This window comes from Nyctibius grandis, chromosome 9 (assembly GCF_013368605.1).
Source record: "Nyctibius grandis isolate bNycGra1 chromosome 9, bNycGra1.pri, whole genome shotgun sequence".
Taxonomy (NCBI): domain Eukaryota; kingdom Metazoa; phylum Chordata; class Aves; order Nyctibiiformes; family Nyctibiidae; genus Nyctibius; species Nyctibius grandis.
The window spans coordinates 12,560,842-12,588,283 of NC_090666.1; the positions used below are offsets into that span (position 1 = coordinate 12,560,842).

The 27,442-nt window shown below is 35.0% G+C and overlaps 1 protein-coding gene across 1 annotated transcript in view; it reads left to right on the forward strand.

Moving 5' to 3' along the window:
* The window catches only part of CCDC141 (coiled-coil domain containing 141), a 99,236-nt gene that overhangs the window by 45,709 nt on the left and 26,085 nt on the right, over positions 1 to 27,442 (forward strand). The window contains 11 exon segments of the mRNA XM_068407350.1: positions 1,566 to 1,760; positions 9,137 to 9,309; positions 11,977 to 12,118; positions 13,959 to 14,078; positions 16,174 to 16,365; positions 17,442 to 17,618; positions 19,137 to 19,316; positions 20,171 to 20,296; positions 20,899 to 21,087; positions 21,412 to 21,591; positions 22,675 to 22,824. Of these exon segments, the coding sequence (XP_068263451.1) occupies positions 1,566 to 1,760; positions 9,137 to 9,309; positions 11,977 to 12,118; positions 13,959 to 14,078; positions 16,174 to 16,365; positions 17,442 to 17,618; positions 19,137 to 19,316; positions 20,171 to 20,296; positions 20,899 to 21,087; positions 21,412 to 21,591; positions 22,675 to 22,824 (1,824 nt within the window).

The following is a 27,442-nucleotide window of genomic DNA, read 5'->3' on the forward strand; positions in this document are numbered from 1 at the left end:
GAAAACCTTCAAAACAGCATATTTCACTAGCAATAATTTCACTAAAAAGAAACAACAAATGTGAGGCTAACATTCTTTAAGCATGCTGAAAATAAAAGAACATACACTGTAATCTTGTTGTGCCATATGCACACTTTGGAGTATTTTCATGAAAAAATTTCTGTCTCATTTTTAAATATTTTTGTGTCTGCTTTACCAGACATTTGATACAAATCTGTGGGAGGAAATGCTAAAAGAATTTCAAAAAGGTTCTTTTCTTATTTAATTCGTTACCAGAAAAAGTGGAGGAAATATGCTACCTAAAGCATGGGAAAATGCAGTATAGTATCAGATGATCATTTTGTTTTGAACAGCATAATAAGACACCAATTTTAAGTGTTGACAACACAGCAGGGATATAGTACACTGTGTAACAGTTTTACTGTTTTATATTTTTCTCTACAAAAACTCGGCAAAAACAAAGAAACAACTAAACACCAAAGCAGTAGTTGTCAAGACAGGAAGAGATGAAATGGGGTTTTTCTCTTCATTCTCTTAAAGTAAAACTCCTTTCCATTTTGGCTATCTAGCCTGATAAGTCTTTCAGTACCTGTTTATAACCTAAAGATGATAGTGGGACTGAATACTGTAATAGCATTTATCACAGGTAAAAAAATGTAGGAAAAAAAGTTTTGTTCATGAAGGTTTAATCCCTAAATTTGATGTGTAATTTGGGTCAGTACACTAGAAGCACAAGTCAGTTCAGTATGAATAGCTGAAAAAAGAAAAATAGGAGTCAAATAGATAATCAGTTCTGATTAGCCAAATAATACGCTTCCAAGTGGTGCAATACAGACAAAATATCTATATGCAAACTTGTACTGATTCAACTGAATATATTTTACAGCACCTTAGTTTTAAAGTACCTAGCTCAATTGAGTGTCAGTAATGTTTCTGACTCTGTGGCTTGAAATTCTGAAGTATGATCTTCCTTTTCAAAGCATCTCTTCAATCTGTCACTGCCACTAGGAAGGTTCATGGTCAGATAAGGCAGAGACATGATTTGAATGGACTTGTGTTTTTGTGTAGGGAATCAGGGGAAATGTACAATGGAGAGTGTCAAGGATGATAGCATACCTCACTGTAAGGGCAAGTCATTTGATTTAATTGATTACCAGACAGCTCTCAGCAGAAATTGTCTCACTGCAAGCAGCTATTATCTAGGCAGTATTTTAATTTGCTCTTGGTTAAATAGTCAGACTTAAGGGGCTATTAGTCATGGGATTGTGGTCTTACCCAGTAGAAGTTTCTTGTCTTTGTGTTACCCAGACCATTTTTCCTAGCAGACACACTAGTAACTGCTACTTCTGCCTGTGAAACTGTGTCAAAGAATGTAGAATGCCACCACTGAAAACTGTGTCACTAAAATCATAATATGCTGAGAAATCCCTCCTAGTAGAAATACCGTTTTAAATGGTGATAACTTTCAGGCCTATAAATGCGATACACGTTTTCCAGTATTTATGTTATTATTCTGCAGGTATATTACTTTTCTATGTGTAGTTGATTAGTATTTTTCCTGTTAGGAATGGAATTCCACTGTGGAACAACTGGAAGCTGAAGCACTTAAGATCTTGTTTTCAGAGGACTATACAGAAAAAGAACATCTAAAGCTTTCAAATCAGAAAATGTGTCTGTTGAGAGAAGAAGTGCGCTTCCATATGGAAGAAAGGAAAGCCCTGCTACGAGAGGCCAATGACTTTTTTCATACCGCTGGCAAGGTTGGTAAGAAGCCAAGTCTGTAATAATAACCTGATAATACAACTGTTAGTGTGCTCTCGAAGGCTGATATACATGGGATTATGCAGACAGAGTTTGCAAAACAATTTGGAATGGAAAACTACAAATCTGATTACCATTTAATACAACCTTTTGCCTCAAACTTCTATCTAAAACGGCAAATGCATTTTAAAAACATTTTTTAAAAAAATTATATTTAGAAGAACACGCGGTTTCCAAAATAAGGCATTTGGGAAATATTATCTGCCAAAAATTGGACTTTAAAATCATGGGCTCTGTCATGATGGCATAATGCTGTTTGAAGATACAGGAGCTGCTTTAGAATACCCAAACTGTTACAGGCTAGTATGGATACCAGAAATGATGTCTATACTTTCAGTGGTCTCCACAGGGGCTAATTAATAATCAGACATGAGAAAAATCAAGGACAATATACAATTCCTCATACCAGGCACATCATATACTACAAGGTCTAGACATGATGTAACACCAAAGTGACCAGTTAAAAAAGCACAAAACTCCCTTAGTCACAGTATAAATGATGAATTAAGGCTCACACTTATACTGAGGTCAGCATGATAATATGTAGGCAATAATTTCCATCGCTGATATGCTCATGTAGAGAAGCAGTGATTCAGATTCCAGAATTAAATTCTTGCAGGTGTCACAGGAGAAGGCTAAGAGGGGCCTACCTGTCTACAGAATTCTATACATTGCTTGTTTTGTGTGGGTTGTGTTTAGGTACAAGCAGCCTTGACTAGTATGTCTGTTTAATTTTCTGTCTCTTCCTAATATTATGTGATGAAAATGGGTAAATCATTGATTACCAAAAAAAGGACTATTTTAAAGCTAAATTTTTACTTTTTCAAACATCAAGTCCAGTAATAACTACTTGTATGAAATTATTTTCATAAATTTGGTCATTAATTTTTGTTACAACCTACTTACAACACTTTTTTCCTCTACAATATAAGCTGTTTATCATACTTGAATACTTTAATACACTTTCAAGAATTCTGGTAATAATGTCTTTTTTTTTTTTAATTGACTCTAATATGAGCTTTTTGTATCCAGCAGATAACAAAATCCCCAGACAGATGTCAAACTTTGCCAAATTCCAGCTAGTAATAGAGCATATTTTTTCAACATTGAAGAAATGAGCTATTGGAGCAACTTACCACAGTTGTATTAGATTTTTCATAACTGCAAACTGGATGATATTCTTTAGTTAAAGCAAGAAGTAATTTAGTAATTTGTTTGGTTTACCATATAACAAAAGCAAATTCTGTTATTATGTTCTAGTAGTAATACACAACAGTTTGTTAAAGGAAATTTATTTGAGTTAGAGCAGAAGGATTAAGCAAAGAACCCTCTATGTCATCAGTCCTTGATGTCAGTAGAGAACTTATTCATGCCTTTTCCAGGTGTGTGCTATCAGATCAGAGAGCTGTCTTTAAAAAAATGGGTTCTCAATTTTGTTGCCTTGATTTGGGGCACAAAGCTTTTGAAACATTAGCCAGTGATGCTGACCAGGTGCCTGTTACACTTAAGTTAAACAAGGGTTTGTGTGCTTTTTGGAAATACTGAGTGCTTAGACTCTGCTGTCTGAAGGTGTCCCATTGAGTTTTAAGTCTTTGATAATTTTGAAAATCAGGTACTACATCTGAAAATTTTCCACTGAAAAGAAGGACCTCAACGTTAATGACCAAACTTAAAATATGAAATCTCTCAGTTTCCGTTTTACATAAGCCTGTTCTTCAAGGGCACATACATCAAGTAGTATTAGTAATGCAAACTTTTTTTCCAAAACTTTTTAGTTAGAAGGCTAGTTAGAAAAGTTTATATTTTAAGGTTTCCAAAGACCAAATAGCCTTTTTGTATTTTTTTAAAGCATATTATTTGCAGATCATTTATAGAAGCTTTAAAAACAGATCATTTCCAAGGATAGCTCCAACAGCAATCTTCAGAGCTCTATTAAATGTGCTGAAAAAACAACCTTGACTTTGCCTGCACTAAGTTTTTTTTGAGCACCAGATGGGACTGTAGTCACATTTGGCTTTAACCTGTACCTGTAGGTATTTTTTTAACAACAACATCACTTGGTATTGAAATTACTTACAGACCCTTGAAGTGAGAGATATCTTTTGCTCCAGTAAGTCTGATCTTGATTTCATTTATAATGAGGAGTCTGAGATGGGCTGACGGAAATAGTGTTAAAACTGTTGCTGATAGTCAACCCCCTTCTAGTTTGGACAAGGAGCTACGCAAATATAGGTCTAGTGCTTTGAGAGCAAAGGTAGCATCTTTTCAGAATACAGGGCTATGCTTTGTGGAACTACCTGCTGAAGAAAGCACTGGCTCCGGTGTGTCTCCACAGAATACCATTACATCTGTTATGTGTAAGAGTGAACAAAACACTATAGTTACTGTAGTTCAGAAAAGAGATGTTTTCAGTTGTTCTCAGCGTACACCTGAACGTCTGGACTCTCTTTACGTGTAAAAGGCAAATGAGCAAAATTAGACTATTCGTTGTTTTGAACTAACTGGAAGAGAACTTCTTTTAGATCTTGTGTGTCTCTTTGTCATTTTAATTTTTAATGAATTCAGGAAAATAAAAGCACAGAAATATAGCACTTGCGTTGCATTTGTGCTATTAAGTTCTGATGTACATTTGGCTGCATTTTGTTGTATATTTAGCTGCATTAAGCAATATTTTTCTGCATGTTTGCAAGCTCCTTGCCTCTTTTGTAATCATGTACAGCCCTTGCTAAGCTTTCCTTTAAATATCAGTCAATTTCTATGTCTATGTAGTTATCTTCAGTTTGACATTCTGCAGGGGCATCTCTGCGTAGCTATCCTCTAAGAACACTTGGGAAATGATATGTGATTTTGCTTTGGTATGGCAGAAGCTTGAAAACATTCACTTGGATACTTTAAGTAAATAAATAAGGCTTTTACTGAGTACAGTATGCTTGCAGATTCACGTTTTTAGTTAGCTGTGGAGTATCTTGTACTTCAGTGCATAAATTACTTTAAAATTCACCTTTTGATTTTTGAAATCCAGGATATATATACGTTCTTCTAACTACTTTAGATGCTGGGATTTTTTTCCTCCTATGTGTAATTTAAAAATCATTTGAGTTAGTATAGATAGTAACTAGCTTTAAAGTGAACATACAGGAGGGACTTAGAGGTGGAGCATTCTCAGCATGGAGCTGTGGGGATTGGAATACAGACCTCTACAAGATCCAGTGAAACTTATTTTGCTTAACCTTCTAGACTCTCTTTTTCCTTGTTAATGGAATTTTCAGGTTTGTATATGTAGTTTGTCAATGATTTTGTGGTGATAACATTCAGTATTGGTAAAAAAAAATAAATATATAAATAGAGGTCCATATTGCTGAGTAGAAGCCTTGCTGAAAAATTCTCTACTGTCTTTTGATCTTAGTAATTAGTAAAGCATAAGGAACTACAGAGAAACAATTGAACAGGCACAGGACTTCAAAAGCAAGACAACTACATGGAGCCAGATGACAGTAGAGAAGCAGAGGATATACAGAGGGATTATATAATTCATTTCCTTGAAAAGATCTCAAAACTGTGATAAGTGGATGAGGAAGACAGACTGAACTAAAATAAAACTAAAGCAAAATAAAAGAATTGAAGTGGAAAAAAAAAAAGAACCACAGCAAAATTCACCATTCGTGTTCTATATGTACACAACCACAAAACTGAATGGACTGGGAAAAGTGCATTGCATGATTTTTGTTGCTTTTTTAAAATTACTTAAAACAGATCCCGATCATGAAGAATGGTCAAGGTAACCATTAACAAGGAAATTTAGAGAGAAATATTAAGGTCCTTTTTGAATGACATTTGAATTTATTACAAAGTGGTTTTTTAGTAGCAGCAAGTGCCCAGAATGGCTCAGGAAAGAGGGATATTATTTCTGCTCATAGGAGTTATGCCCATGTTATCTTTGGCATGTTGGTGTTCATTTTAATTACAGCTTGTAAGGTTTTTGTCATTTTTGCTAGCATAATGTCCTGGTTTTGTTGGGATTTGGTTTCAGTTTGTGGCCAGCCATGTTGATCAGGGCCATTAGCAGTTAAATCCAGGGCAGCTGACCCAGGCTGGCCCACAGGTGTATTCTATATCATTAACAATCAAGTTCACTATAAAAGGGAGGGCTTGCTGGGGAGAGAGGGGGGCTGTTTTTGCTCTACTCTCTTCTGACTGCCTTCCCCACCCCCCCCACCCCCATTGCTGACAATTACTATTCCTGGACAACCTGCTGTAACCCGTAGCTAAGTATACTTTTGTGTGTTTTATGTTAGCATTTATATTGGTTTCTTTATTTTATTAAATCGGTTTTATTTTAACCCACGAGTCTCCCTCTTTTTCCCAATTTCCTTCCTCAGTTGGGAAAGCGATAATGGGTGAGAGAAAAACTGTTACTGTTTAGCCCTGGGTGCGGGCTAAACTAAGACAGATAACTATTGTTTTTCCTTACTAATCTTCCATGCTGAAACAAGAAAAAAAAAACACCTGTCATTAGTGTTAAGCATTTAGATCACTAACTATAGCTCTCCTGCATCTTTAACTTGTGAATATATAAGTTTCAAAGTATTTTTGTGTTATCAGCTGATACATCAAGTGGTATAATTTCTAGAATCGTATCGTTTATGCTCTGGTACCACAGCTGCATGTAGACATGATGCTTTCCTCCTCATATTCTGTTGACTATGCCATAATATGCTTATGCTATAAAAAAAAGACCAGAGATATACACATATGCTAATTCTTGAAAAGAGTCTGAGATAGAAGGCTGGCTTTGTGTGGATTGTTTAATGTTGATTGGACTGAGCTCGTGGAAGTCTGAATTTAGGGCCTGATGTTGCAATTCTGAGCAGAATAGGAGGGGTATAGAACTACCAGTGGCTGCAGCGGCTGCTAGGGAAAAAGTCAATCCAGGTAATATCTTGCTGTAACCAGGCTTCCTACTTGCAACTGAAATTGAACATGAGAAAACATAAATCTTTGTGGTAGCAGCCTTAATTGATCAAAGTAGCAGCAGCATTGAGAATGCAGGCAATACAACCCAATAAAGTTGTCTGTCATCCTTAAAGGTGCAGATTGATGAACACACAAGGCACTCAGATACGTTTAGGAAGAGAAGCCACAGAGAACACCTGATATATTTTTTTTTCCATCCTGATTCTCTTCTAAATAGTCTCTTGACCAGTTGCCATTCTGCTCATGTTGCTCTTTGATAAATGTAACAATGGCAGTAACGGAAACCTTTTTGATTTATTAATTTTAAATTTCCCTATTGCTTTTTAGCAAGACGCAAAACAGATTCTCGTATTTGCTGCTTACCTAGTTAAATATGCTAATTAGTAATGCTTATAATAAGTCTGGCTGAGTGGTTAACTCCTCCTGAAATGCTCATAAATCCATAATCATTCTTGAACACTTTATAACTTTCCTATAACTCTTTAATATTCTTAAGTATGATCCTGAAGACTGAAATTCATTATACAGAACCTATTACACAAAATAAATAAACTTCACTTAGTTCCTGAGTTCATGTGAATGGCCTCTATTTACAGAAAAAAATCTTTGAGATTTGCATAGGTCCATGACTCTGTGGGTTTCCAAAGAGAATTGTAATTCCTGTCTTATCTGAAATTTATGGCCTTTTTTTGTACTTAGTGATGACTAAAAGGATTTAATGTTTTAGGAAAAGTCCTTCCTGGGTACCTTCAATTACACTCCTCCTCTGATGGGGTGTTCTTGTTCTTAGAAAATTTTCTTTGTACAGTCAGGATATCGGGGGTTTTTTTGTTTTTGTTTTTTTAAATGCTGAATCCTTTATTCTGCAAGGAAAAATAGCCTGGCAGAGACAATAAAATAGTACAGATGTGTTATTTCAATCCATTGTGTATAGAGGTTTAATTGCTTTTGCTCATCCTCTTTCTTTATTTTCCTTCATTTCCTTTGCATAATTTCAGTCGTTTGAGAGGGTTCAGGCATCTCTCCTTGTTATTTTGAGTCAGCAATATAGGGTGCATTCTCAGCTGCTGAGTTCTTTGTTCATATGTAATATGCCGTAGCAAGCTGGATAATTTTGTCCCCTGAGAATCTCATTGAATTTTCATTTTTCAACTTTCTATGAATGTAAAACCTTGCAAAAGTCTTTAAATTCAAACTTAGTCTGCCACAAAGTTCTCTTGCTCTTCTGATGTAGTAATTTTAAAGTTGACGTAATTAAGGATAGTATTTTACATGTATATAGTTTCGTTGTCTCTCAGAATTCTTCTCAGTGATGAACTGAGGCTTCAAGAGCAATGTATTTTCCGACTGTAAGTCTGCAAAATAATTCACTGAACTAAAGCTTAGAGTATGTATAGAGATTTGCAAAGTCAGAACACAAGTTTGGTGTTCTACAAAGAGCTGATTTTCTTTTAAAAATATGTATACAGAGTAGTCCATGTTGCAGTCTTTATATTTTTAATTTGTTACATAAATGTATACATTCAATGAGAAATCAATGCTATTAGACATTGTCTACTGCTTTGCTTTATTTAGATTTCATGTTTTTCTAGTGTTTAGAGCAACAAAAAAAAAATCTGTGTAAGAGAATATGGTGCTACTGCTATGATGCTAATTATGCACAGTAGGTTTGGGCACGTTTCTATTTTACTAATATTAGTATTTACTAACTTTAATAATGGAGTATTGCAGTGTTGTCCTTACTTAGTCTAAAAAGACGGGGGTCTTTTTAGAGAACTTTTGTCATTTCCTTCTGATATTTGAATGAGAAACTTCTGCTTACACTAAAGACAGACAGGGAATAGGCATTACAAAACCAAAGCTGCATATGTGCAAAATCAAAGCCTATCTTTTTAATAAAAATATATTTAATTATAATTTAATTGTTGTATATACATTTGATATATTTAAAACATTAAAAAGAATAATAATTTTGGTAAAACTCTTTGAATGCACTTCAATAAAACTTTGAGTTCTAATGAGCTGTATTATTCTCATTATTTTGGTTCTGCTTCAGTATGTCAAATTGGCCTGACTATTGCTGAAAAAATTGTATAGTTTTAAATTCAAAGAGTAATCATTATTTTGCATGCCAATACTTATATTAACTTTTGTTGAATTGTACATGTGTACTTTTGTGACCTGAAAAGTCAATATCGGGCCCTAAATTAAAATACTGCTTTTCATTTCTGAAGAAATGTCAAATATTAGATGTCCATTGATCATCTCTTTATGAAAAAGAATATACATGCACAGTTTAAGTAGCAATATTGACAACAGATGCTTTTTTATTTTTTTGCAGGTACTTGATGGTCTTGAAGGTATTGAGAATTACCTCAAAACCCTTAATTCAGAAGGCTTACATTTGCCTATCTTGACAATGAAGTATGAGGAATTACAGGAAGCAATTAAAGGTTGCACAGAGAGTGCCTTGCAAAAGGGACAAACTCTAGTTAATAAAGCAGATTCTCACAGGTATTCCCTCTATTTTTTCATATCTGCTCTATTTCTCCATATCTACCTGTTGCTTTATAACTTGACTAATTAGAATCAGACTGTATTTAGAGCCAAGGTAGGTAACTAAGTTTTTACAGAAACCAATTTCTTTAACAAAATTCTTTAGGAATACTACATGCTACTTTTAAGAGTGGTGTCAAGCAGTGGAATTGGTATGTTAGGGCAGTGCTCAGAAACAATGGCTTGTAGTGCCATGGTCTAGTTGACAGGGTGGTGTAGGGGCAGCGGTTGGACTCGTTGATCCCTGAGGTCTCTTCCAACCTGGTTGATTCTGTGATTCTGTAAATGAAAATTAAAATATCAGTGACTATGGACACTCCCTGCTGCCCAATGTAATTGTCCTGGTTTGGCCCAAACCAGGCCAATTAGTCTTAGAGAAACCAAGGTCACTGCTAAATTCCTCACTGCTTACGAGTGAAGAGCCGAAGGGGGGTCGCAGCTGCAGGGGGGAGCAGACAGGGCAGGTGACCCAAGATTGACCAACGAGGTATTCCATCCCACACACGTGATTCTAACTTTCCTATTTATCACTAACCCACTGCCTCCTGGAGGTGGGGCCCAGGAGGGAGGGGCCCTCCTGTCTCCCACTGATTGGTACCAGCTTTGCCAATTCTCCAGTTAAAAGCCTGCAGGTGTGATGGCAGTGGGAGCTATTGCATTTTGCCCTCTGCCCGTGCTGGGTGGAGCTACTGCATTTTCCCTTCTGTCTGTGCTGGGGGGAGGTACTGCCTTTTCCCCTCTGCCTGTACTGGGGGGAGCAACTCTGCCTGAGGAGGATTTCCAAGCTCTTGATCTTGGTTTTGTACATATTTGTATATATTTGGTTATTTCTATTATTATTGTTATTATATTCTTTTTCATTATTATAGTTTATTAAAACTGTTTTAACTTTCCAACCCATAAGTCTCTCTCCCTTTTCCCTTTTCCTTGGCGGGGGGGGGGGGGAGAGGGTTAACAGAGAGCATCTGCCACCTGGTTAATAGCTGGCCCAGCTTTAAACCGTGACAGTAATCCTTTCAGACCTTTTTGAAAGTCATCATTATAACAATTGTAATGTGATTTGATGCAAGACAAAAATACAGGTGTTAAGCCAAGTATGGATAATACGAAAGTTTCTCCTCTTAGTAGTTTTAATATGTGAATGAAGTAACCTTTTTCTTCCAAAGCTTCCGAAGTGGTGAAGGGTATGGATCTGAAAAAGTTTAGGTATCTCTTCAAAAAGCTGCTTTGCCGTAAGACAGACAAGAAAGTTTAATCTGACAATGAGGTACATAACTGTTAAGTGTTTGCAATCTGCAAGGATTCTTGAGCTAGCTGGCAGCAAGTAGAAATTTGTGTGGAATTTGAAAATAGCTGCCAGCTCCCTGAAGGAGTAGTTGAAGCACAGTAATTTTAGAATTCCTTCATCATTTGTGATAGAGAAGGTATTGCATGCTCTGCTACTTACATGACTTTGCTAGTTTTAAAAAAGCAGCCAGATTCTGTAGTTTTTCAGACAATATATTTAGTAATAAAGACAAGGAATCATCTGAATCATACTGAAATAGAGGACTGACATTTTTAGAGTTTAAGACAAAGCACAAACTAACAGGTTGCTAAATTTTGAGAGAATTTGAAACTGCTCCCTAAAATGGACTTAAAATTTGGTTTTCCTTTCTGACCGGTTCTTGAATCAGATTCAAACAGGATGGTCTGTTAATACCATAATTCATGTTAGTAGTGTAGAATAAGGTTTTTCTTTGAGGTTGCAGAATTTAATTCTCTGAGCCTGATCTGAAAAGGATAAATATTTCCTTTAATTTCAGAGGACAAGAGGAAACTTTGACTAAGTACCTGTATTCACATAATTTTCTGATGAAACTAAAGTAATTAAAAACTTATTTTGAACATGTTTTATCTTACAAAAATTCTTATGATTAATATATTTCAGTGGTAAATCAATTGATATGTGGGTTTCTTTTTTTTTTTAATATCAGAACTTCAGATCCTAGGTGTAAGTGCTAACTTCTTTACAATTTGAAGAGGACTGCCTCAAGTATTCAGATTGTAAATTGCTTCCCTGATATTAAATGTTTCAAGTTATAAGACAAGCCATTGTTTTGTATATTGATGTTGTCTTTTCTCCTGTTAAAAAAGCTTCTTTAAAGAAATGTTGACTTAGAATGTATATGACAATCTTTTTTTCAGCTACTGTAAAAACACTGAAATATTTGAAAGTCCAAATAAAATATTCTTTTTAAAGTAGAAGTGATATGCCATATATTTTCACTATTCTTAGGCTGTTCCATTTGTGTTTCAGTCTTTAGACAGTATAGCTAAAGTCAGAATCATTTGTTAAATGAGATATTTCTCAGTGAGTCAGGATATCTGGCATGTGAATCTAACTTAGGCACTGGTGATAAATGATTTGTTTGGAAACGTCATTCCTGTGTTCTACTCATCAATTTTGTTTGGATTCATTTTAATATTTCTCTTGGTTATTTTTCTTTTAAGGGTCACAGTTTAGAATTCGTAAGTTACTTGTCATACAAATCAACAGGAAATGTGTTGCTTTTTTTTAATCATTATTATCCTGATTGTTGAGCAAAAATGAGAAATAACAACAGTTCTACTATTCCGTTTTAGCTCTTGGGTGACAGGAATTCAGAAAATGATGGAATCTGTTAAAAAAAAAGTAGATCAATTAATCAGGCGGTGTACAGATTATAAAGAATTTACTTTGAAGAAACAACAATGGACTGCCTCACTTGAAGATCATCTAAATAAGGTACATCATAATATCTCTTCTTAATGCATTCATGAACAGTGCATTGCATTTCCATAATTTAGCTATATTAATATTAAAGTTGACTCAAATAATTACAAATACCATATTGGTTTGTCAGAGAGCACACAGTTGTAGTTAGAATGCTGAATGCTGTTATCAGCACAAATGAACCTAAAGCTGTTCTGAAAAATGTAGCTGTTTCCCTGAGAACATTTTACTAGTGATCTTCAATAAAGCATGGATTTGCTTAGATAAGGAGCTATTATAATTTGTTCTTTTGGCAAAGAAGTGAGCAATCAAGCCTGTGACCTGCATGCAGGTTTCCTGTACTGTTTCTATGTCTTCTGTTTCATTTGGCTGAAGATAAAAATAGAAGTGTGGCAAAACTGAGAGTTAATAAGCATGGTGACTGTGAACCACAGCAAATTTTCAGTAAGGCTGAAGGAGAGTAGATTGTGTTCACTGTTCCCTTTATTCATTAAGATACTGATGCATCAAGGACATCACAGTCTTTTAAGCTGTTGAATGTTCTGTAGTTCTGCAGACCTTTCTAATGACTTGTTAGAGATGGAATAGACACGATTCCTAAATAAGGTTCCACGTGTAAATTTAAATTAAAAAAATATAATCTTTTAACAAGGTTCATATGAAGGAAATCCCAGAGTGTAGACCAAAAAAGTAAATAAAATTTAATGACTGAATAATTAAGTCTGCAATCTGATATTTTATAATATTTGCATGATAATTATCATGAGCTATTCTGAATCAAATGGGAAGTCAATTTGCCATAAATTGGTCCCTTTGCGTAAAATTTATGTACAAGAGGCCTCATGGTATTAGAACACAGTGAAAATATTGTTGAGTTTAGCTGAAAATCAAAGATTTGCTGATAGCTGCTGTTGGTCTTGTAGAAATGATGACAACAGCATATTGTGAATCTTAAGCTAAAACTTCAATTATTAAGATAATTTTTACGCAAAATGTAGACCCCAATTTTGGCATACGGTTTCATTCTGCACTTTGTTTTAATCATTTTGTTCCCAGTCTTGCATTAGAGAATACTTTAAAGATTTGAGTCATAATACATGATCTTTCATTACAGTGAACATTGCTTATTGTTATATTTCTACCAAGCAAAACACTTTTCATTCTAGCCTTCTGCTAATGCAAAGTATCTCAAAGAATCTGGTGCTAAATTCAGCTGCCCCTGAGCTTCATTTAGTAAAGTTTGAACCTCAGTCAGCAGCCACTTCTTAAAATATACAGTGCATGTGAATTCATGTATCTAATAACTATACATTGTATGTCTGGTATCATCTACCTCTGCTCTTCATAATCCGTTTTGTTATCATCATGCATATATAACATCTTACAGTGACAATGAAATGGAGTTGTGTACATGTATCTGCACAAAAATCGGTATCTTGGCTTGGCAGAGAAGCTTTAAATGTACTTTCTGAAAAAAACGGAGCACAATAGAAGTATTTCTGCCAAGATTATAATATCTAGATTATAATGCAGTTGTGCCTTTTTGAAATAACATGCCTGGGATACTTAGGATAAAGGAAAGCACCATCAGCAAAATGAGAACAAACAGGAGGTTTGATTTTTTTTTTTTCAAATTCTGGCCATACACGTTAGAATTTTCTTAGGAGAAACAGTAGAATTATCTTCCTTTATATTTTCATTCCTGAATTTCTCTGATTATACAAAGTACATAATCTAAACACCAACAGACAAGTGTTACTTCAATTTTTTCTATACAAAGTGATGTTTTATACTGTTTTTTATACTGTCTACTTGTATAAATTAACTATATAAATAATACTTTCAAATAAAGGTATCGCAGTCAATCAAAAAAATCAGCCCGATGCTTGCAGTTGGTATGGAGATGGGTTCGTATTTGTCTGAGTCGGAAAGAGTTTTAAACAAACATCTTGAACTGGCTAAACAAACAAAGGTAAAAAAAAAAAGCTTTAATAATGTTGAGTACTTTTAGAAACATATGCATGCTGTATGTAATTTTAAATAAGGTGAGAGGCTGAGAGTTTCTTATGTATTCTTGGAAAGAAAACAGGTCTATAGTTTAGTTGAAAACTGTAGTTAATAAAACCACAGATAACATTACAAGTCAGTCCTTCTTATATCACTGGTTATCCCCATTGTCTCTATCTCATTGTGTTATTTCATAGAATCATAGAATTGTTAAGGTTGGAAAAGGCCTAAAAGATCATCAAGTCCAACCATCGACTCAATGCTACCATGCCTGCTAAACCATGTCCTGAAGCGCCACATCTAGATGTTTTTTGAACACCTCCAGGGTGTTCGTTTGTTACTACCTCAAGATCCCTGTATCAAACCTTGATAGGAAGACTCTTCAAATGTGTATTGCTACTCCTACCTGAGGCACCAAGTTTAAAAATTGTCTGGACAGCCAGAGGCACAGAAAAGTCTTTTTGTGGTTTAGTATGCCAAATAAAAGGGTTGAATCAGTAAAAAAAGAAAAAAGTAGTTCTCAGGTGGAGAAACTTTGAAGGGGGCTGTAAAGTTGCCATCAGATAGCCATTGGTCATGTTGAGAATGCAGCCATGGTATGAAAGCACTGCAGCACTCAGCTGTGTAGCACAGATGAGGCTATTTTTAAGTCACATCTAGGGACTTTCCAACTCCCGTAGCAGTACTGCAGTCTGTGAAAGTGACTTAAAACCAATCGATCCCCTCCATGGTCTTGACACAGGTGCATATTTCATGGCTAAGCCGAACAACATGGCAGTATATATTTTAGAAGTGTCCTACATTTTAGGAGTTCTTAAAACTCCATTACTCCTATGGAGTTCTTTTTTGTTTCAGGCAACAGTTTATGGAACCCAAGAACTGGATCTGTAGAGTGTCTGTGGAAATAAAATTCACTTTAAAGGAATTCTGGAGAGCACATAGTAAGAATATTAAAAGTTCAGCAGATGAGCAAGAGCCTTTTTTTGTTCCACAGACTGTATAATAGTTTTTAGTGTCTTTTCTGCCAAATTTTTGCATGCCAAGGTGTTATCTTTGTTGCAGTGTACAATCTGCCCTGACAATAGGAACCTCTCCTACTTATTCTTTCTGTGGATTGTGATATGCTAGAGTTTGCGCCTTGGCTGAATGCCAGAGATAGATATGCTAAGTAATGTTGAGTTAAATGTATAAAAGTAGATAAGCACATAGACACAGATATATGAAGCTATGAGTTAAGACAGTGAATCTGAAATCCAGAATCCCAGCCAAATAATGAAAAATGTTAGTAACTCACCTCTTGCTCAGATAGCATACTGTGATTTTCTTCTGGGTCTGAGCAGTTGATGCAGTAACAGATACAACCTACTATTTGATCTCCATCTGATTTCTGTAGATTTGCTGCATGCAAGAACATTGGTTTGGGTTGGAATGCAGGGCAGTCTAGCTTGGTGGGTAGGGACTAGTCTGGAGCTAGGATGCAATTATTGATTCAAGAATGAAGGCATGAGTGGAACTAAGATTCATAAGGCAAAGTGCTACAAGGACAGGCCTTAAAACAATTACAGCAGTAGCCCTATGAGGACCCAGTGCTTCTGGAGTCTCACTTTAGAGTGGACACTGAGTTCTTCTATGAGATTCAAGTAGCAGACAAGCAGGTAAGAGGGATTTAGACTCAAGAGAAATCAGTTCAATGTATTAGGCTATATTGTTTATTAAAGGAATTATATCAGTTCTGGCTATCGATGTTCCCATATGGAACACTTCTGTTGTTTTCATTCTTACACTGTGAAGTGGTTTTCTTAATCTGAATACTGAGATTCCTACTTTTTCTTCCATTCAAAACAGCTATTTTAATAACTATTGCCATAGTTTTTTGTGTCAAAATGTTACAGGAAAGAAATGGTTATTTTCAGCATATAATATTCATTATGAGCTGCTCTGCAACTAAGTAATTGCATTATACATAAGAAAGCAATACTAGTGAAAATTAACAATGTGATATTAGTATTCACAAGTCCTTTCAGTCACTATACATATGTTCTATGCTTGTACCCTCAAAGGAAACTTCACATGAACTGGAAGCAGCTGTGAGGATCATCAAAGATATGGAAGAGTTTGAACCTGAGCAGGTGGCAGCTTTTTCTAACAGAACTGACGTTCTGAATGAAGAACTGAAAAAAATTGAAAAAAATATTAGTACAAAACTAGAAATTCTAGAAACTTATGTGGCCTTTTTAAAGTCAGCTATGGAGGTACAGATTACTTACTTATTCTCTGTCTAGACTGTGAAAATCTTACAAGTGAAAAATGTGCTTTCAGCTAACTAAGACAAATCTTGTAGATGCTGTGCCATGGAAGCACTGCAAGTCTTTGTAAGCTCCTTTTTACTTTAAAGAAGATCTGTTCCATCAAGACAAGCACCCTTGATCATTGAAGTTGCATCAACATAATGACTAATCTATGTACAGATTTTCTACTGATTTAAATCACCATTGTAGGAATTATTATAATTGAATTTTTACTTTTTCTTCTGCGCACCTGCGCTGTCTCACTATATACATAATAAAAATGATTACGTGTATGTATTCTGACTCTTAAATTTACTGATTTCACTTCATACAATTTTAAAAATACTTCACATATGTTGATACAGATATTTATCATATTATAATATGTTGATATAAATATCTATTGCTGTCTTGCACTACTTCCACTGGAGTGCTAATTCATCTGAAGGTTTTTAAAAGTTAAATATAAACCAGTTCTAGGTGAAATCATAATCAATTCAATATCAACGTAATTTTGGTAGCTGTGCTAATGATGCCCAGGGCAGTTAATTTTCATTTTGATGCAATGCTTGTTTTAAGATTCTATAGCACTGTTGTTCTTTTAATATTTAGAAAGAAATTGAGGACAGAATGGAACCTATCAGATAAAATTAGCCATAGGATTTATTTATTTGAAGATAAACTGCCAAAAAATTGGATTGCAACTACTTCTGATTATTGCTAACTTCAGTTACTTCATATTAAACAGATCTGTGAAAATCATTGCATTGATACACTGGTATATAATATCCATGTAACGATATGTGACAGAAACTGAACAAATTGCTGCCATCTGTCTGCTTGCCATCTAATGGTTTACAGGTTATTTAAAACTTTTTTATTATTTAGTATTTGTATAGATTTTAGGGAGGGTGATATATCTTAAAAGGTGGAAAAGATTCAGAGCCTCCTATTCAATTTTATCATGCCTGTATACCTTCTGATTGTAGCAGCTCAATTTTTGATTCTTTTTTTGATGTTTATTTTATGTCTTTCTGTAGGTGAATGATGATATTCAAAATCTGAAGGAATTTTATAAATCAGAACCACTACAAACAAACAGGGAGGCTAAAAATAAAATTGCATTGGAGTCAGCTAATACTCAGTGGCAAAAGTCTATAAAGAAGATTTTTTCCACCCAAAATATGGGTTGCAATTTTCTTAATTTAGTAAATATGGTGAGTATAATCTGATAAACCGTATTGAATATTTGATGTTTGCCTGTGATGAGGTCTAATCCTAGTTCTGTGACTGAGGGATTGTGATTTCTCCAGTACCTTTTAAAGGGACTAATGCTGCTATATACTTTTAAAATATGAAAGTATTATTTGAGTGCTAATGGCATTATAAGTAATATAAAAAGTTTTGTGATTAGCAATGACAGAGCCCTTAATGATTGATCCCATACATGCATACAAATATAATACCTGCATATATCTGTTTTGTTCACATTGGAAAGCAGCATATATGCAAGTACAATATTAAGTTTATTTTACTTCTACTAAGAGACAGTCTTTACTAATTGAGTATATGAAGTTCTCAAGAATTGGGTGCTAGAGCTACTTCCTTACAGTTAATCTTTTCTGGTGTCTTTACATTCTGTCTAGGATTCAGCTGCACTGCCTAGGCATCCCTATCTAAATTTCCAGCACCTCTTCATGAGATGATCATTTGAGATGTGCAATGATTCCCTAAGCCACCACTCCTAAAGTGTTCCCAGTTGATTTAGACAGCCTGGGTACCCAGCTGTTCTTTCTGTTTTTATAGGACAGACTAGAGAGAAGTTACATTAGGGTGAGAAGGGGTAGTTGGTGTGGGTAACATACAGCAGCATGCCAGGTGAGCTGGAAAAACCTACTTAAGGAGGGAAAGTGCTCAGGCAGTTAGTGTGGGCTAAAGTGTGTGCTATCACAGCTGGATGCAGCCAGGCACAGATAAGATAGTGTAAAGGCAAGCTGAATATGTGTGAATATGAAGTTGCACTGCAGTCACTTAAAGTCTAAACGTATCTTCAGATATTATCTCTCTGAAGACCTGGAAGTGTGTTGCCACTGTATTTTCTGCTACTCTGATCCCATGATATTCTTAGATTGTAGCTTTTAAGTATCTGGCAGATATGGATCATACAAGTAATTTACGAACACAACTTTTCTTAAAAGGAAAATTCCGAAATGGGAAAAGTAGAAACAGCATTACGCAGTTTTCTAGTGTTTCTGATATGGGCTCTGTTAAAAAGAGGAAAAAACACCAAATGTTCAAATGCTGAACACTTCACCTCTCCCATGCTTTGGTGCTGCTTCTGTTATCAGCACAAAAGATGGTCTTTTCTTCATCCACTTCACTTTGCAGTTGCTATTCCCCAAAAAGCCATTTTGGGTAGTTCTGTCTATTCAGAAATTACTTTATTTTGTATGACCATTAAACCGCCATCAGATGGCAATAATTCAGTCATTACTGAACTGTTCTAGGTTTTAAACTTTAACATTAGCCATGTCCTCCGTATACAAATTCTGTTGATCTATGCCTATTTCTAAGAGAACAGTGTATTTAAAGGCACCTAGAGTACCAGACATTTTCAAAGAAGTTATGCTAGAATAGTTGTTTTTGTTGTTAAACTTTGTTGACTTTAATATTATGAGTTTTAAATTGTATTTTATAAAAAAAATGTGGAAAACAGGTCTCTGTTTATTTTCCAGGTAAATGAGAGTTTAATATTAAAAGCAGAAAAATCTGTACAAGTAACAGAAGATATCATTGTTAATCTGAGTAAAGAAAAGAAAGAGCTGACCGATCTTTGGGCAATCTGGAATTTTAAAATTACTCAAGCAAAACCTGTCAAGCAACAGTGTCAGATATTTAAAGAACAACTAAAAAATGTAAGTAAAATAGCTGGGAAGAAAGCAACTGTGGCAAACATTTCTAGATTGTCATTAGTTTGTCTGTGACTCTCTCATCAACTATTATAGATATCATTTAAGAAAGAGAGATGATCGGCAAGATAATCCACAATCTATTCTGCCGTTCAGATAGTCAATAAACATGAAATGTTTTTGATCCTTTTTGCCTGTATTCAAACACATAAAAGTCCAAGTCCCCACTTCAAATTTGAAGTTTTAATCAAGTCCATACACTATACCAGCAGTGCTTTAGTTTTTTGGTTTGGTTTGTTTTTTTAAAAAGCACCATTTTGTTGTGACTTAATAGTTACTAAACTAAACTGTGTCCTAATAGTTACTAAATTCAAGTCCAACCATGTTCATAAGGAAGGAGAATTGAAACCTCCTTGGCACAGGGACAGTGTGCAGTGTTCCTTAAAAGCAACACTAGCTAGGCTAGTAGCAGAACCAGAGGTTTGTAGCCGCTGTTCGTCTAGTGCAACTTATCACTAAACCACGACATCTATTATCACAGAAAACACACTGTGTGTATGGGTCCTCCAGTTTCAGTGTCTGAATTGTTTTTGCACAGTCTTAAAAATTTTCTATCGCTCTTGTCAGTCAGAGGGTTTGAGACAGAGAGGTTTATAGTTTAAAAAGAAATAAATTCGTCATCTTAACTTTATAGAATCTCTCTCTTTTTTCTTTTTTTTTTTTTTTTAGTAACTCAAATTTACTGACAGCATTTGAGTGTTTGGTTTGGGGAAGGTTCTTGTTACAAATTTAGATTTGAGTTTAAATATTTTTTTTCTTTACTATGGATGGAAACACTGAACTGTTTGATTATCTTTTAGACTATTCATGGATTAGAGATTCTTCAAGAGGAACTCCAGCTTGCAGCAACAGTTGACCTTGGAAGTGACCTTCATGTTGTTTTGGAACTACAAAAAAAGCTTAACCAAATGAAACCACAGTATCAGGTGAGAAACCAAGCTAGTGAATGAAGTGCACAGTGGATGAAAAGCTTTTTATTTGGTATAGTAAAGATGTGCATTCACAATGACCCCAGACACTCTGTCTGGGGTTGCAGTGTTTTATGTTTTACATTACTTTTCCAGAAGGAAGGGTTTGTGTGCATTTATAAGGTAAGGGAGAAGACATTTTACGTTCAGTGTCCAGAGAATGTCTTGTGCGGTGTTAGCTGCATATTAAAGTGACACATAAACATTGGGGTGGTGGAGGTACAAGGAGAGTACCAGCTTCATACTTTTGAGTTAGAGCTGGTCAGAGGCTGAGCTATGTCATACTGAGCTTCCTACCTCCTCTGAATGCTGTCTCCGAGTTTTAGCAATTCAGCCTGCCATTCCCCTACAACTCAGTTTGACTTGCTTTGATCCAAGGCTGTTTCTAGGTGATAGCTGAGATTCATGCCTAGCAGAAGTAAAGTATGTAGAGAGTGTTTTAAAGAGCAGGGCATTGATTTTTCCCCAAGGCAATTTTACCATTCTTAGGTTGTTATTTCATCAAATGTAATGGAAAACTTGCAAATATATTTGTGTAATAACTTCTGCTTTTTTGCTAGCAACTGAATGCTGAGCTTGAGTACCTGATGAAATTATTAGAATTGCCAAGCCAGAAAGGATTTCCTGTGGCAGGGAATTCTGAGAGAATAAGTGAGCTTATTCATCTCCATCAAATGGTAAAGGGCACAATGGCAAAGTATGATGAAATTTTCAACAAGGCAGTCAAATTCCATCACATTAAAAAAGAAGTAAGTATAACCTTTTAAATATACCTTATTCCCATTGCAGTTAAATTGGTTTTGGTTTTGGTGCCTGTTGTCTTTCTTTTTTTAGCCCAAACAAAGAGCATTAACCTGCCTAGTGATCAGAATTAAAATATTGGATCTAAAACTGCATGAAATCTGGAGAATTTAAAATTCAGATCGTAACCCAAATTTAATTAATTAAATTTAATTAATTAAACCCCCGTCAACAAAATTTAGCGTAACACATTATGGGTAAGGAAGGAATTGTAATCTTCCTTTCACATTATTTTAAACGCGCACTGATTTTTTTTTTTTAATATATTTCAGCTGGAATGTCTATCAAAATCAGGAGAACTGGATATTCCTGAATTACGTGAGGACCCTAAAAATGTGCATCATGCTAAAACCTACCTTGCGAATGCTCAGGAGAAACATGCACATATCGGACAGCTATATAAACTGCTTATTACCCAGGGAGTGGATATCTTGTCTGCAGTGCAGCAACCTGTGAGTCAAATTAGAAGGATTTGTGACACAAGGATTTATAAGAAAGATTATTGGAGCTATCTGACTGACTTCTAGATGTACAAAAATGTAGTAATACTCTGAAAAAAATAAATACAGAGTTTTAAGGTCCTTTTAAAAGAAAGTAAAACATAAAACAGTTGATCATTGTTAGATTTCTACTTTTAGAGTTTGCAGATATACAACCATCAAATTAAATGAAACATCCAGGAATGATGCAACTTATTCTTCAGTAGTTACTCACATTATGAATTGCTTTTGCCAAGAGAAAAGAAAAATTAATTTCTTTGAAATCTTGTTTTAATTTTTTAATGGTCTGTGAACAGATCTTGCTTTGGAAAACATTGAAAGATTTGAAATAGGGAGGAAATTAATCTTAAAATATCAGTGCTGGGGAAAAAAAAAGAATGACTCTCTGTTCTCTAGTATTCTTTGTGCAGTTCAAGGCCCTGTTGGTGATTTCTTGAATGCCACGTCTATATATTAGACTCCTGCTACTTTGTAGAGGTTGCTTTGCATATGTGCATTTTCTCCTATAAAGAAAGGATAAGAAAAGAACAAAAAGGAGATATAACAACAGTGTTACCATATTAGTGAATTCCAGCCTTATTTCCATGACAAAATGGTTATCATTTGAGAAAGGAGTTATTTATTCAGGGCAGGATTGTCATTGCCCTGTATTCATTTACTAGGGAGAAAGCAAGACATTCCCTTATGACCTGCCTAGATTATCCACATTGCCAGTCTGCTCTTCAGACTCCGTAAATTGATTGACAGCAAAAAGGAGCTAATCTCAAGGTAGTAAAGGACTAGAGTAGGCCACTCGCTCTTTGCTCAGAGAAGACACCATGTGTGAGTTGTGACTTTGACCCAAAACTACTCCTCACACTACTAGTGACTGAAACTGCTATGTACTTTCTCTCATTACAGTGGAGGCTGAATAGTTTACTCTAGCCCATTGTGACTGACTATGCATGTTCTGCCTCAAAATTATTTTCATTTTATATTGGTGAAATCAATACATTTCCTGAGTTTCATAGGTTTCTTTGTCTATTCCCTGTTTAGAATTGCTTGAATGTTTCTGTAAAGAATCTGAAGCAAGAACTTGCTAGATTTGAGTGTGACAGCATTAGCTGGAGCTCCAAAGCCGATAAATACGAGGAAGAACTGTCACAACATTTCCGACACTGCACCACTCAAGAGGAGATAAATGAGGTACATGAGATAAATCCCAACATGTTAAATTACTGTTAAAAGGGCTGTTATGTTCTGTGATATATGTTACTGTTTACCATGCCCATAGATGCTTCATACGTATACAGAAAAATTAATTTTCATCTTACCAGCAACCTTTGATCCACGCAGCAGCAATAATAACCTATGATCCATACCTCTGCAGTTCAGGATTATATCGAGTTGTTGGGCTGGCAATAAAGTGTTTCACTGTACCAGGAGGACTGGAAATAGAGCAGCTCTGTTTTTTTTGGCTTTCAGCTTTGTCAGGTTCATCTGAAATACGTGAGTCTTCAGATTTCTTTCTTATGAAGCTGAAGTTTCAAACAAAAGTAGAATTTACATATATTGCAGTTGCAAGGCTATTAGAAATAACTTTCAGTCTTTTAATGAAAAGTTCAGAATAATTTAGTACTTAACAGTTTTTCAGAAACTCAAGATATGATACTTTAAAAATTGCTAGAAGAAAAGGAAATGTTCTTCGACACAAGATATTAGAATTTAGTATTACGGAACTTAAGTTAGGAAAAATTACTTAGTTAATATGATTATTAATTTAGCATCTCACTAGGCCAAATACAAATCCACTCACAACTTAGCAGGTTGAATTGGATAGATGTCTCAGCAAAAATTAATTTAGGAAAAACTTTCATAGAATGAGTTTTCCCAGAGTGATCCATTGAAATAAGAGACTGATGGCCTCTATACTTGATGTTCTGTAGATTGCACTTCTGTGCCACTATGAAATACAGAAACTGGACTCTTACCTGAAAGGATTTCACACTAATGTTCCCCGTAGTGTGAAGCATAGGTAGTGGAAACACAGGACACCGAAAGTTATATTTTCTATTTTTATTACTTGCTAGACTTCCAGTGAGAGCAGGAAGTAGAGAGACAGAAGATTGTTTTTTTCCTCTCAAATTTAAATAAAAAGCATGTCAGTGACACATGTTGCTCACCACATGCCCCATATTGCAAAATGTAACATTTTTGCTTCTCATAGTTAATGGATAAGATAATTGCATAGCATATTTTCAATCACAGTGTTAATTATTGATTTTTTTTTTTAGGTTGAGAAAGCCATGTTGGTTGGTTAAGTTAAAACCTATCATCCTCAGACCTAATTGAATCTTGAATGTAAACTAACTGAAATGTACTAATTGGGCGTGTGGATACATTTTTCTTTAGATTCCTTTTCTATTAGAGGTTAGCATAAAAGATATTTCCTAAACAAATACTTGGCTAATGTACCTGTATATGCATTAATCAACTGCCATTTTTCTTCATTTTTTTAATTAAGTATTTGTAACTAATTCTGTTTAGGGATCAAGAAACCAGACACTAAACTACTTCAAGAATGTTAAAGTTATGAGTATTCACTGCAGTATTTTAAATTATCTTAATTTTAACATCAGAAATTAGTCTGAGTATTGCTAGTATTTAGCAGGCCTGTCTGAAATAACAATTTCTTTGCTAGCTATTACGTCTAAGCAAATAAGTGTTTCGTGTGCCAGCAGCAAGCAGCAGCTGTTCATATCTGTCACATAGTAAACAGCCAACCAGCTAATTTAGTTGTGATTTACCAGAGAACAGAGCGAACTTTAAAGTTGACTGAAAATATTTGGAATTCTGCTGTAAATACTTAAATTCATTTACACTTGATGTGGTGAATTTAAGTGTGTAAATAAAACATGTGAGCGAGGTCTTTGGTGATTAGGACTCACTGGTGTTTGAAAATATCATACTTGGAGGACTTGGCTAGTTCCCTGTTTGTAACATTAGTGCTTCTATAAGAAGCAAGGAAACAAATACTTAAATTTATAGCCAAGGATACATAGCAAGAGTTTTGAAACAGTATTGGAGGACAGAAGAGTAAAATGCATGCCTTTTGTGTGCCTTCTCTAATTTAAAGAGAATTTGCAAAGGCCAAAAAAGATTTATGCCCTCTGCATCTTTGAAAGGTATAAGGAAATCTCACATGACCTTTGAGATCTGTATTTGCCAGTTTGGGCTTCCTGCTTCATTAGCTAGCTTGGGTAGCAGCCTCTGAAGAGCCACAACTCCACTGCATTATGCTGCAAGCATTTGCGATAGAGCTGAGTCAAGCCTCAGGTAACTGTAGCTTAATACTACACTGAAACTGTTCATGGGATTATAAGCGACACAGTTATTTACATAAGATAACTTTTGCAATGAAAAAGTCTTTTCTTTAGGTGATCACTTTAAAAAATAACATTTAAGCATGTCTGCACAAAACTTGCAACAGAAGAGTAACATCCTCAAGTAGGTTGTCAGCTCTCCACAGTGATCTCACTTCTTTCCTCTTCATCATGTCGTTATTTATACACTTATGGAAAGGTATGACTGAAAATGTGGATTTTAATCATAGAGGGTAATGAGCTATCTCTGTTCACAAGTCAGTAGGAACTGATACTTCTTAGCACGTTTCTCACCTTGTAATTTATTTTGATTGTTGTCCCAGAATTAAAGTTATCATTAATGACTTGAACAGCATCTTTTGTTTCTTCCCACTTTCTGTCTGGCTTTGCTTCTGTCTGTTCTTTAATCTATGCCACTTTGAAAATCTATTTTCAGCAACCTGCTTGCATGGGCTATTTTGATTATTAGTGCTACTAAAAGTTTTATGTATGAATAAAAAGGGTAGGATAAGTGGCTAACAACATTGAAATACCTCCTAGAGTGGCTTACGCAGGAATCAAAAGATTTTACTGGAACTGTGCTGTTAACAAAAACATGTTTAAAGCAGCTTTATAGCTTGCTTTTTCCATTTATTTTGTAGTTGTGTGATAAGTTGGAGGAATTGGCACCTAAACCCCCCTCCTCCACTATCATTCTCCACCTATGACAGGCCAACTATAGTTAGGAACAGCTGCCTGATTAATGACTATGACACAATGGACAAGTTACAAAGTTCCATTAAACTTGTGGGCTGAAGTCACTGAAGTGTGTTAGGGTATATAGTTCCTTTAGTATTTTTCATTTAATTTTGCAGAAAATAGTGGAAAGCTGAGATAGGTTTAGATTTCTAAAAATTTGCAGCCATATATCATCCTTGGTACAATTGCTGATGGTAACAGGAGTTGTGTACATGCACTCTGAGGGAGTGATGTACAAGTCTGAGCTGAATCTGGTTTTCCCACTGAGGCTAAAAGAGAAGAGTGACAGCAGCTGCAGACCTCTGACACATAAGCCATCATATCTGAAACAAGGAGATCTAATTTCACATACTGCTGTGAGGAGAGCCTCTGGCCTTATAAATGATCATAGCCTATGTATGTGCATAAGCCAGTGCAATAAACTAAAATAAACTCTTGCTCATCACTTCTTTTCCTCAAAATTAAACCAGCAAATAAGGTTCTTGTGTTCTGAATGCAAAATATTGTTCTGCAGAAGTGATTTTATTAACAGAGGGCTTTTAGATAGATTTTATTATTCTGTATACTTAGGTGGGATAAAGAGCTTAAACTAATTGGAGATCACAGTACCAGTGATAGTATCCCCTTCCTTTCCATTACACTGAGTGAACACCATCTGTCTATTCACTGCTGAAATAATGTGGCAGCATCCCACTAGATGAAATGAAAATGAAAAATATATCCCTTGATGGATTTACGTTAGTATGTAATAATAATAATAACAATTGTTTGCTAGCTGTTCCAATAACAGTAGCTGGAAAATGAGCATTCATTACTCCCTGGATTCTTTGGTGGGGACGTGGAGGGGGGCAGAGGGAAGTCTGTAGGACTTTTTAATATTAAAAAAGCCTCAAATATGTTACCTAAATATCAAATTGTGAATGTGACCTGAACTTGTTAACACTAATCAAGTAAGTTAAGTTCTTTTCATTTGTGTGCCTGGAGGAACAGACCCTAAAGAATTAGATGCATTTCTTTATTATCAGTTCCTTTAGATAAATGTCATTTTACCGAATTTATTCTACATTCTCCTGAAAGCAAAAGATAGTTAAAGGATCCCAAAAGGATGTGAATTCTCAAAAAGAATATTTCAGTCATTTTTATATTCTTCCATTTCCAATTTTATGAATTAATTATGAATAATTTGAAAATGTGATCGTGGAATTGCAATGTAATTAAAATATTACCTTTTATAAGGTACCAGAAGCATATTTTAAGCAGGTTTTTTAGTTGGCTTGTTCTTGTGTCTGTTGCTTAATGGCCTTCAAAAGTAACTGTAATATCTAAAAAGATTTTTTGCAATTGTAAATAAAATTGAAAATTACATAGCTTTCAGAGAAAAAATATTGAAAAGAAAATCTGTACTTAAAAAATTCGTAATCCTTTGAAGATAGTTTAGCTGAGTATGTTTGATGTGCTTATTTATATAACATTGCTAGTGCAAAGAATAGTGTGTTTTATTAAGGTCACACTTGTAAGAGGATATTAAAACAAACAGGTAACTCGCATTGGAAAAAGAAGATAAAGAAAGAATATAACAACCCTATATTATAACTAGTTCCCATGGTAAATAAACACTGTTTTTTAAATAAATTCGATCATATATGACTCTTCTTTTTCATGTGTATTAAACTCATTCTGGTAAACTGGCAATGCATCTGGTC